The sequence below is a fragment of the Diadema antillarum genome, unplaced genomic scaffold, assembly GCF_040938485.1.
Source record: "Diadema antillarum isolate AM-2024a unplaced genomic scaffold, OU_Dant_1.0 seq00000386_RagTag, whole genome shotgun sequence".
In the NCBI taxonomy this organism is placed as follows: domain Eukaryota; kingdom Metazoa; phylum Echinodermata; class Echinoidea; order Diadematoida; family Diadematidae; genus Diadema; species Diadema antillarum.
Window position 1 is genome coordinate 2,460,005 of NW_027271384.1, and position 12,392 is coordinate 2,472,396.

The window sequence follows — 12,392 nt, forward strand, 5'->3', positions numbered from 1 at the left end:
AACAGCGGGATTTTTTTTTTTTGTGCGTGCGTTTTGTAAAGCGAATGCATGGCAGATTTTTCTTTTCTTTGACTCCCGAAGAGTTCTTCGTGCACATGAACACAGTGATGGATGAATATCGCCAGAAGACGGGTGGAATTGTTAGATTTTGGCTTGGTCTCAAACCATCTCTAAACATATACGCCGCAAAACACATGGAGGTAAGTTTAAAAGCTTTTATAAGTTATTTACTCACAGCAAGAAATTAAGATATGTTATTGACAGAGGATACAGACAGGTTTTCGATTATGAAAGACCTCCTGGCAAGTAACCATCATGCCAAAAGTTGTTCATAATGATTCAAAGAATGTTTGTGCGTATTCTGTGAAAGTCTTATAATGGGAGACGTTACACCTTACATGCGACTGTTACCTGGATGTTATTTTGTCCCAAATAGGTGAAAATGATTTCCACCAGAAGATGGTCACAAAATAAGCACTTTCTCTTAAGTTTGTATATTATTGTATCTATATTGTACATTGTACATAGCAATTTTCATTTCATTTATTTCCTTTCCAACAAAACTGCCCTAGTCAAAGGCAAGTAAAAGTCATTTGATTACCGGATAGGACATTGGTGAACAGTTTTCATTTTAATGAACATGGAATCGAATACAAGAGGGTTTGTAAGACTGTGCAATGCTTTTGTTGTTGTTGTTGTTTGTTAGTTTTTATATACAATTATGACTATATGTACGATGTATGTTGTTGTTGCTCTTCTTTTTTCCTTCTTCATTTTTGTTATGCCAGTACATGGCGAATTTCACTCTGCATTCATTTTAACAGGCATTAAAATACTTTGTATCCTTGTATCCTCGTATCCCTGTATCCCTGTAAGTGTGTACATAAGATTGTCCTTAGTGTAAACGATTGGAATCAATGATCTTTTAAATGTTTATTCTCATGAAATAGAACATCAGTTTTCCATCTCTATATGATTCGCTACTTAATAATATGAAGAGCTTTTTTTTTCTTTAATTCTATATATTCTCTCTATATTCATGAAAAATTATGTTTCCCTTGCGAGTATGACATAGTTCAAGAAAGTACAGCAAAGTAGAGTATGACATTTAATATTGTACCGTCAAAGAAAATGTTCCTTGGATGATTTTCCAGGAAGTTTCTAAAAAGCATACGTTTGGTTTCTTGAAAATTGACAATTTGTTAACTCTTATCCATTAAAGTGATTATATCAATTCGGTGTTTAAAGTATCAAACAATACATCAGTAGTGGTGTGGTAGACAAAACACGTTAGTCATTATCAAATATTATGGGGGCAGTAGGGGAATATATCATATTTTCGGGAACCTGGGATCAATTACATCGATTAATCAACAAATCAATTAAGAAACATATATTTGAGTAATAGATAGGTTTCCAGGGTCCATGACACATTGTATTAATTCTTTAGGGCATGGCATGTAAACATGGCCCTATATGAACTAAAGACGGCTGCATTACATTTTAAAAACATGGGAACACTCTAGGTGAAATTTGTATATGTTTCAGACATTTTCAAATTTCATTTTTCGTTCGATTTTGAGTCAGCAAATTGCTTGTCACTGATTATTTTAGCCTTATTTAGACAAAGAAATTATTACCTGTACCCCACAAATTTGGTAAGTTCTGAAAGCTTATACTTCAGAGATTCCATAGAAATACAAAAATAAATTTTGATTTTATTTTCATTTTTTACCCAACTGCCCTTCCCCCCCCCCCCATCCTTAAAGATAAAGAAATACAATGTATTCAGCATATCGTTGATGTAAAGAACGACTGAAAGGTGTCCAAGCAAGCTTCCGTCAGGTACACCAGAGTCGGCAAGTTGCAAATTAGATGTATGACCACTGCTATAACAAAAAAAAAAGTTTGCGATTAGTAAAGTAACTCCTGAACCACTCGTAGGCTCTTCCTTGGATACCACATTGGAATGATTTAAAGAAGAAGTATATTAATTTTGGTCAATGGTATCAAAAGTTTGGAAAATATATATACATATTATATATATACATCGACGTAAATAACGACGGTGATCAGGAGGTCGTAGGTTCGAATCCTTTTTATCATGGCTACTACTAAAACACTGGATCAATTCAGTGCTTATTTACGTCGATGTAGGGCAAATTTGTCAATCAGTTGCAATGAAAACATCTCGACGGAAGAATATCATGAATTTGAATAACAAAGCAGTACCCGCTGCATGCTATAAGGATTAGAACCAACACTTGCTGTCGGGCGAAAGCTCGGTGGTCTAGTGGAGATGACGCCTGTTCGGTGCTCAGGAGGTCGTAGGTTCGAATCCTGCTCGAGTATGTACGCCCATGATTTTTATCATGGCTACTACTAAAACACTGATCAATTCAGTGCTTATTTACGTCGATGTAGGGCAATTTGTCAATCAGTTGCAATGAAAACATCTCGACGGAAGAATATCATGAATTTGAATAAGTTTCATTTTCTATTTAATTTACCGCCTTGCTTTCGTTTCCCCATGAAGTACATGTATTGCAGACAAGTGTCAATATACAAAAATGCACTCACCTGGAATAAATTGTTCGTTGTGCAACTATTGCTTTCGTCAAACAAAAAAATCGAATAAACATCGGTGATTGAAAGGGGGAGAGAAATTCTTTACAATTACTATTTCTATACAGGCAATCTTGAACAACAGCCGTCACATGGACAAGGGATTCGGCTACGACTTCGTCAAACCATGGCTCGGTCTCGGATTACTTCTCAGGTACGACAACAACAACAATTATCGAGTTTTGATTAACAACCAGAATAGATATCATTGCAACTGAACAATATGAAGTGTAAATTAGTGTGATCAAAACGCAGTCCAGTTATTAGGTGTTCATGCCACCCTACTTCTATGACAGACTATAGAATATAAAATAAAAAAGGGGATTTCTAAGTTGAAATGACAGATTTGGCTAGTGCTTTTGAAATAGATTCGTTTTGAATATAAAAACTGAAGACATCGCAGGTGTACTTTCTGTTTATTACGCAGATATTCATAAATTTGGTGTTTTTGTTTCATTCTTCTTCTTTTTTTTTGATATATGATGAAAATAATTCCCGCAGTTCCGGCAAGAAGTGGTTCCACCGCCGTAAGATGTTGACACCAGCTTTTCACTTTTCCATCCTCCAAAACTTCATGGCTGTTTACAACGAGCAGAGCATCATCTTGGCGGAGAAGCTGGACGCGTTTGCAGACAGAAGTGACCTTGTCAACATATTCCCGCTCGTAACTTACAGCGCCCTCGACGTTATATGTGGTAAGGGCCGAGCTGGAAGAGCAAAGCATTTCATCGTTTTTCAGCTCACCAGCAAATTTCACAACATGCACAAAGAGCCACTTTTTAGAAAGATAAATCAAATACAGGCTTCTGTGCATCCCTCACGTATTTTATTTGAAAAATCTTTTCAGGCAAATTTAATGTTCATTTATTCCACACTCTTCAACTCGTTGATTTATATTAAGTTATGTTTGATGTTTCTATGAAAGTGTGTACGTATGTATTATCTATACAAATATAGGTCTAAAAATAAATTTTAAAAAATTCAGAAACGAAACATATAGTGGAGTTCGATATATCATCTCTGTAACTGACAAAGTAGGCTTGACAAATCGAAAAAAAAAATATGCAAAAACAATTTAATACTAAGATAATCCATATCTAGTTTCTACTACTTGACCAGAATCTTGTACCTTGTTCATTTTTAATGGCCATATTATATTTGCAGACACAGCTATGGGGAAACACATCAATGCACAAGGAGACAGTGACAGCGAATACGTCCGTGCCGTCCAAGGGTATATAATCATTAATTCTTCAAACAAAATAAGTTAAATTAAAATCAAAATTGCAATGCTTGAGTACGGTAGTTTGTTTAAATTGATTGAGTTTTGAGCTTTGAACGCAAGATATCTGTGGTTGGGTTTTTGTTTTCAATATAAACTGAACCACATTCTCTTCTCCCTGGCGCTTAAAGGGAAAATACAGGTGTAGTTGAAAGTTAGTCTGAAAAGGAGTCAAAATTGTTTTGAACGACAATGAAAACTTGATCAAAATCGGACGAAAAAAAAGTAAGTAAGTTTTTAAATTTTGACGTTTCTTTAATTCTTCAGGAAACCGTTCTTGAACAGTCAATAAGAATATACAAATAGTGAAATGATGATGTCATCCTCTCACAACTTGTCATATAGACTGCACATAAAATTTTGAAATTTCCAGTTTTCAATTCAAACGCAATTACACACCAGTCTCAAATCTTGAAACATGTATCCGATTATAATTCTGATGTTATCAAATCAGAAATAACACCACTTTTTACACTTCAATTTTTGTACACGCGATTGATAGAAAATTGTGATTCTATTAAAATTGTGAGATAATGAAATAATCTGCTTCGTCATTTGCATATTCATATAAACTGTCCGAGAACTGTTCTGCAGAAATTAGCGAAACTTCGCAATTTCATATCTACCCTAATTTTTATCTAATTTTGATGAAATATTCACTGTTGTAATGGTTATATTTTGATTCTTCTTATCAGAGTAACTTATAAGTGGAATGGATTTCCTCTTTAAGCAAATTTTTATAGAGTCATACATGCAATCATCAATAAATCGACATTATTCAAATGCTCACATCATCAACCTATAAGACCTTACAGGAATCAAAATAATTTTCATAAACATATTTGTATATTCAAGAAATTGACTGTCATACTCTGCATTGATGCACTGTCCCCTTTTTGTGAGGTCTAATGCACGACGACCTTTTTTGTAACCTGTTGAAATCGAATACAAGCAGCAACTATTTGATTTTTGTACTGCATTCCTCAAATATATCCGTCCATCAGTATTTAAATCAATATGATATAAGCAGAAGAGAAAGTGGATAAACATAGTTTAGATAGAAAAGCGGTTAACAACCCATAGTAATCCAGGAATTCGGGAATTACCGGTACATATTCCAAGCTCTTATCAGACTGCCACTCTTCGTTTCAATAACTGATGCCTTGAGGGCAATAACGATACTAACAATGATAAGGATGATTATAATCGCGATTAGGGAAAATTTATTGGTAAACTTTACTTTACATGTTCCATGAAATTGACATGCGGTTCTCATCTGTTTCATTTTCGAGGTACTCTGTGCAAAGGCAATAATTTACCGGTTCAGACATGCATTTTCTAATATTTTCATTCTTATGATTACTTTTCTTCGGTCGGGGAAATTAATGTTCAGTAGGTTTTATAATCTTAAATGATTGTCTAGACTAAAAACGCACACTGTTTCTTGTGTGCTTTATCTCCATTTTCACTTTGAATATCACTTATTCTTTCTTCCTCTATGTTTCGTTATTCTGTTCGCATGTGTGTGCTGTTAAACTAGAATGGCAGAGACAACCTTAATGAGATTCAAATCCCTGTTGTTGTGGTATGACCCAATCTTCCGCCTGACAGAAGTAGGAGCACGCCAGAGGAGATACTTGGAGATACTGCACGGAACAACCAAGTCCGTAAGAGCATCTGAAGAAAGAATCTCGTACTCACTGAAATCCTTGAGATATAATGATGTCTATTTTTTTTACGACGCCCTTACTCTGCAATGTATCGCCATCGGTATAGTCCACCTCTTTGTTTCCTCATTTTCAGAAATATCTGGGCATCAGCAAGTTCGGGGTTACACTCTGCGTATGAGTAGTAATCTTACGTAATGAGACAAGGATTGTCCTAAACAAAAGCTATAGACAGCGCTTCAAGCATTAGTGTTCCATCAGTAATCAGTAATCCGCTCATAATACTTGTTTATTACATGACTGTGTAGGTCATATGTGTTTACATGTATGTATGTAGCTATAACATTTATTCATAATCCATAATATGCTATGTAATAATCATTTCGTGTTCGTATTTATATTCAATTTCTTGTACTTACCCAATATGCCCTCTTACATTTGTCTTATCTGCTTGAACAAATGATATCTGTTACTTTGTATTGGTTTTATATTTTTGGATACCAAAAATAAAAGTAGGTGATAAAAAAAAAAAAAAACCTCTGTCAAGATTCATTGCGATGGCCCGCATAATCAGTATTAAACACAAGCAATTTTATAAAGACAAAACTCTGAAAACTCAGTGACGGTCTGTTTGCTCTATGTTTCAGGTGATTCAAGAGAGGCTTAATCAGGCGGTAAAGCCTCGTGACAGCCGTAATGGTGACGAGGGCGCTGTTGCAGGCAAAAAGAAACGACTAGCTTTCTTGGACCTTCTCATCCAGATGCACAGGAATGACCCTAACTTTACCTTGCAGGACATCCAGGAGGAAGTGGATACCTTCATGTTCGCGGTAAAAGAAAAAAAAAAAGAAAAAAAAAAGAAAAAGAAAATGAAATATCTTCTAAACAAAATTAGTTAATCTCATAAATGTTTTACATTTTTATCAAACTCAAACAATTTGTCGTAAAGAAAAATGAATTTTCTCATACAAAAACTTCGAGTTTGAAGTTGTGAAACATACCTACAATCATGATTAAAAATATGTTAATTCAGATATAGTCTTCATGGGGGAGGGCTTTTGTAATGAGATTAAGATTTTATTGAATAGGAATGGTTAGAATTTATTGCTATGTTTAACGACATATCGGATCTCCTGTTTTATTTCTCCGGTAATCATATTGAATAAATTTGTTACCTTCATGTAGGTACCACCTGTAGTTTTCACTAAAGCTCCATTAACCCCCTGCACGCCACATTTGCTCCCTGTCCATAGATTTGCGTGTGATATTTGTGCACATTTGATTAATTGGCATAGAAAGGCTTAATAGCTGAAAGCACTTCTAAGACAAAGAGCATAACACTGAAACAAAGAGCATAACACTGATTCGACCCTATCTATCTTCTAATATAAGAGTAATGCGTACATTTTCCTCTCCTAGAAATTTTCTTCCAATACTTAGTAGATTCTTAATCAGCTCAGTGTGACGCACCACCTTCCTGCACTTTAGTTTTAATTCAATTTTCATTTGCTTTTGTGATGCGTAGTATTGTTAACTTGACGTATTTTTCTTTGTTACTACATTGTATTGATATTGTGTTATTTTGTGTATGAAAAATGTTTTGCATTGTTGGAAATGAAATAAACGAAATGAAATGAAATGCAATGAACCTTACACATGTATCTTGGAGTAGGTTTACGCTATTCTTCTCACATCCAATCCAGGGGCATGATACAACTGCTACAGCCATGTGCTGGGCTCTGCTTCTCATTGGACTCCATCCCGGAGTACAAGCCCGTCTTCATGAAGAGATCGACACAGTGCTAGGTAGGGTCTCGTGTTTGTTCAATTCCATTTGATGTCAGCGTGCCTGAAATGATAAGGAAAATTCAGCAATTAAAAACAATGATATCCCAGACTTGTACATGTATATGTAACAATATTTCACTTTGGAATTTAATTTCATTAAAATTGGGAAAAAATTACGTCCTCTGTCAATTTCTATCTCTTTTAAGCTGGGCGCTAGGCATATACTTGCCGTAAGAATTTATGACCACGCACGATGCTGTCATTTTACTGCACTTAATTATCAATATAAAAAGTTTTTACGTTCAAAGTTCAAAGTTCAAATTTATTCTTATTTCCATATATGACAAAAACATAAAAAACTATGTAAGATGCATGAGCAGAACTTGTAATAATTGCAAAAACATAAATTAACAAAATACATGTGATAGTGAATAACAAAATGAAGAATTCATAATTATGGTTTTTATATATTTTGTTAAATATATACACATGCATAGTACAAATTGAATAAGGATGCAAATGCAAATGGAGGGTCCCACTTAAAAGCAAAGCTTGTATGAAATGGAACCCTAAGAAAATGCATAAAAGAACGAATGATGAATTAATGAAACTACAAACAGATATAAAACAAAATCGCAGGAATCAATATCAACTGACATGAGATCAAATTAGGAAAAAAAAAAGAAAAAAGTTGTGAGGTATTTCGTCGCTAAAGGACAAAGGATTCAATATTATGTTTGGAAAAATGTGTTTGATTGTGTTTGGTTTAGTTTTGGGCAGTGAAGAATTCTCTACGTAGGAATAAGTAGCATGTACCTTGAAATCAGACCAGGTACTGCAAACAGATTTTGCAAGTAGAATTGATCGTTCACCTTAATGTGCCCCTGTGTTTCCTTACTCGCCCCTCACGTTTCCTACTCCATCCTCCCCAACCCTGTCTTGGACACCAGGGGACACCGACCGCTATGTTACCTCTGAGGATTTGGGCAACATGTCGTATTTGTCCTTAGTCATGAAGGAGAGTCTGCGCCTCCTTCCTTCTGTTCCAGTGATCTCGAGGAAACTCGACAGTGACATAATGCTCGGTATGTCTCGGTCTGTTAGTGCATTTTTGTATTTGTCTTACCATGATATTTTACCAAATTACATGCATTAGTTATTTCAATAACTCATCAGATAATAGACATAGTGCATGTTGTTTTCCTCTTTATCTTGGCTTTCGTGTTCTCCTTTCAAGAACGACATCGCTTAAAATGTGTTTTAATCGGCATGCAAGGGCATTATGTGAAGCCATTTCTATCCCTTCGTTGTCAGCACACATAATTACACAAAGTACTGACCGTATACAATTACAAATGGCATAGGAATTTTATAAGTATCTAAAATTACGTAACTTTTCATCAAAAACTTCATTGAAAATTAAAGTTTTTGATATGAACTTGAATTACAAAGCAATAAAATTGACCGAGAAATCTATATTTTGATCGCGTAATGATCAAAGAATGTTGAAAACGTGTCGCATTTATTTCTGAAACGTTGCTTTATTTAGATGGAAAGCTTGTCCCGAAGGAAACAGATATCACTTTAGTAATCAGCAGCCTTCACTATGACCCGGAACAGTTTCCGGACCCGGAGAGATTTGACCCAGACCGTTTTCTTCCGGAAAACTGTGCCAAGAGACATCCATACGCCTATCTTCCGTTCTCGGCCGGGGGAAGAAATTGCATCGGTGGGTCTACTGATATTAATATCATCATCTGCAGCATCTAAAATTCTTTCCATTCCCCCCCCCCCCTCTCTCTCTCTCCCCATCTCTTTCTCTATCTCTCTATATCTTTTTTCTTTCTTTCTTTCTTTCTTTCTTTCTTTCTATGTTTAGTGGATACCGGGAGCGAGGAGAATTGATGTGTGTCTTGCACAATAAATTGTTCACATTTGGAAATAAACACATATTTAAGAAATTTCATGTTACATCCATGATCTAGATGATAGGGCCTATACCTTTTAACATTATAGATGTCATTTGACATTTGCCCATGAGCAAGGATAAAGCAACAGCAACAGCAACAGATATACCCATGCATATCCTAATCAGTAGTTCTATACCAACCAACATGAATAACTGGAGGCAGGGGCGTAGCATCAGACATGATCAATAGGCAATTATGCACTCTGCTCCTAAATGACGTACCACCATCCCCTGTGATGTCACAAAGGGTATAATCTCGCAAGTTAGTTACAGACATGCGTTGCTGTGTGGATGACGTGGGATTTTTCGTTTTACACAAGACTGCTTTTTAGATTTGATACGGACAGATTAGTTCAAGTTGGTATATAACGTAGTTGCCCAAAAACAATGACATTAATGTAATAAATGAAAGACTGATTGTATGAATGAATAAGAGAAAGAAACAAATTTAAAGCATACTTAAAGGACAAGTTCACCTTCATTAACATAAGGATTGAGAGAATGTAGCAATATTACGAGAACACATCATTGAAAGTTTGACGAAAATCGGACAATCCGTTCAAAAGTTATGAATTTTTGAAGTTTTTGTGCAGTAACCGCTGGATGAGAAGACTACTGCAGTGTGTGAATAACTTAGATGTCACATGCGTACAACAATGTAAGGAAAATATAAAGAGAATTTCACAAAATTTCATCTTTTGAAAAAAGTACACATTCCCCCGACTCGTTACCGACAAATGTTATGGGTAATATTATTCCCCCTGCCTTTAGAAAGAGGCAAGTCAAGTGCTCTTTTATTATGCGAAAAAAGTGAAAATATGTTGAATTTTCTTTACATTTTCTTTATACTGTTGTACGCATATGACTCACAAGCTGTAGTAGTCTCCTCATCCAGCGGTTCCAACACAAAAATTGTAAAAATTCATAACTTTTGCATCGATTGTCCAATTTTCCTCAAACTTTCACTGATGTGCTCTACTAATATTGCTGCATTCTCTCAATCCTTATATTTATGAAGGTGAACTTGTCCTTTAAGATGCAAGGTTGAAAGGATATACGATAACAAATTTCATTTTGGTTTAACCATTGAACAGGTCAGAAGTTCGCAATGTTGGAAGCCAGGGTTACCCTCGCCAACCTTCTCAGAAGGTTCTCCTTCCAGTCGACTCAGACCATCGAAGAGGCCAAACCCGCAAGTGAGTTCATGATCAAACCAGCGGAAGGCAAGATCCTCCTCAGAGTCACCAGGAGGAGGTAAACACACGAGGTTGCCTCTACCAAGGAGTTACTTCTACCAGCACCCAACAGTACCGATTCCTCTCTTAAACACGTAGTGTTCTTTAGCAAGAAAGCTTAATACATTGATTACAGCCACGATGTTGAAAAAAGGCACTTTATATGCAATTTGAAATACATTGTACTTAAATTTGTCTGATGAATTTGGTGCACGGCTTAGATCTCAATGTGAAACACCACTGAAGTTGGACTGAAATATTTTTCGTAATGCATCTTAACGTGAATTTTTTTTTTTTGTCAGTGCTTCTTAACGTGCTTTTTAGTTTCTAAATAAACATAAGTGATTAAAGTTACCTATAAGAAATGATCTAGTTACAATGGACAGCAAAGTTTGTTGATAAATGCTTGTATGGAAGTCGAGTTGCAGATTTCCTCTTGATACCTTAAAACAGTTGAAGAGTTTCCGCACGCCGCGAATAAAGCTGAAAATGTATTTATCATTATGGTGCCGACTTTTCGTGCTGGATGGACACTTAATACCGTCAGATGAGTGATGCAAGGCGCTCTTGCGCGGAATCCTAATCGTCATTGTAGGCATGTATTGAACATGATTATGCTACTTGGTTTTAATGCTATGACGACTGAGACGTGGCGAGAAAACTCTGCAGAAATTGTTGATACAGTAATAATTGTAGTAGTTTCATCAAATGGGTAATTTTATTTTTTTGACGTCTCAGCCAGCGAGAAAGTCCCAAATATTATATATGACAAAATGAAATCGACATTCTGTGACAATGTGCTTTTTGTCTGTCTGTTTGTTTGTTTTGTTGTTCTTGTTGTTCAGGCGGATGGAGTTGTCGATTTCCCTCTTAATGTGATACGCGAATGACAGAAGTTTTGTATTCTTTTTAATTTCAATTTTGCGTTAATTAATTCATATCAATTACACGTCGTAACAATAACATACGAAAAGAATCATACACTGATTACAAGGAAGGTATAGGACCATTAGGCGATGCAGCTTGTGACTCATAGACCATCCTATCACAAGAAGATGGCGAGTTGAAAGCACTAGATCAAGATAACAACTGCACGTAATGTAAACATACTCATAAACTTGATGTAACTATACATACGTGCTTTCACTCTAACATTGATAACCACAGCTGTTGGTAGACCAGTAGGTATGTTAAGAGGATTAAGATAATAATAGACACGATAACAATGTAACGTTTAAATTGTAGATTGTATTGTATTGTATTGTATTGTATTGTATTGTATTGTATTTTCTGTATAAAATCAACAGCAATATACAAACGATAATCAAACAATCTTAACTGAAATACGTCTCGATCGCTCTGCTGAGATTTGCCTGCAAAGACACTGCTGTTCTACCTAGGGGTCCAGGAAAGCTACATGGACGCAACATCATTATCCATTAGAAAAAATAAATAAATTTCAGAAATCAATATGCAGCGGTAATCACTAAAAGCAGAAAGTACACGCAACAAAAATGAAAAGAAACACTACGCCCCCTACTCCCCTTCCCCCTCCCCCCCCCCCCCCCGCATTGGATTGGTCAATCATTAATGAAAAAATATGGGTCTATGTTGTTGAATAATCAGAAACATGGGAATAAGATCTTTCTCACTTTGTTGTAAATGCATTAACTTGTATAAGACTTCCCCTATCCATAAACATCCTTCAAAAGTTTTCAGTCTATGGCCTGGGTAATAAAACATTTTATTCAAACGAAGGGCGAGTTATGCGCTATAGATATAAACGAGTCTTAACGATAAGAAGGACTAAAGTCCTGTAATAGACA

General features: G+C 35.6%; 1 protein-coding gene across 1 annotated transcript in view; it reads left to right on the top strand.

Annotated features, from left to right (window-relative positions):
• The window catches only part of LOC139731912 (cytochrome P450 4C1-like), an 11,315-nt gene extending 601 nt beyond the window's left edge, over positions 1–10,714 (top strand). Inside the window, exons 2-11 of the mRNA XM_071642788.1 lie at positions 82–200; positions 2,694–2,779; positions 3,127–3,320; positions 3,790–3,859; positions 5,448–5,574; positions 6,222–6,404; positions 7,278–7,380; positions 8,313–8,447; positions 8,912–9,091; positions 10,426–10,714. Coding sequence (XP_071498889.1) covers positions 82–200; positions 2,694–2,779; positions 3,127–3,320; positions 3,790–3,859; positions 5,448–5,574; positions 6,222–6,404; positions 7,278–7,380; positions 8,313–8,447; positions 8,912–9,091; positions 10,426–10,589 — 1,361 coding nt within the window. The 3' untranslated portion in view covers positions 10,590–10,714. The remainder of the gene's footprint in view (positions 1–81; positions 201–2,693; positions 2,780–3,126; positions 3,321–3,789; positions 3,860–5,447; positions 5,575–6,221; positions 6,405–7,277; positions 7,381–8,312; positions 8,448–8,911; positions 9,092–10,425) is intronic.
• The last annotated feature ends 1,678 nt before the right edge of the window (positions 10,715–12,392 follow it).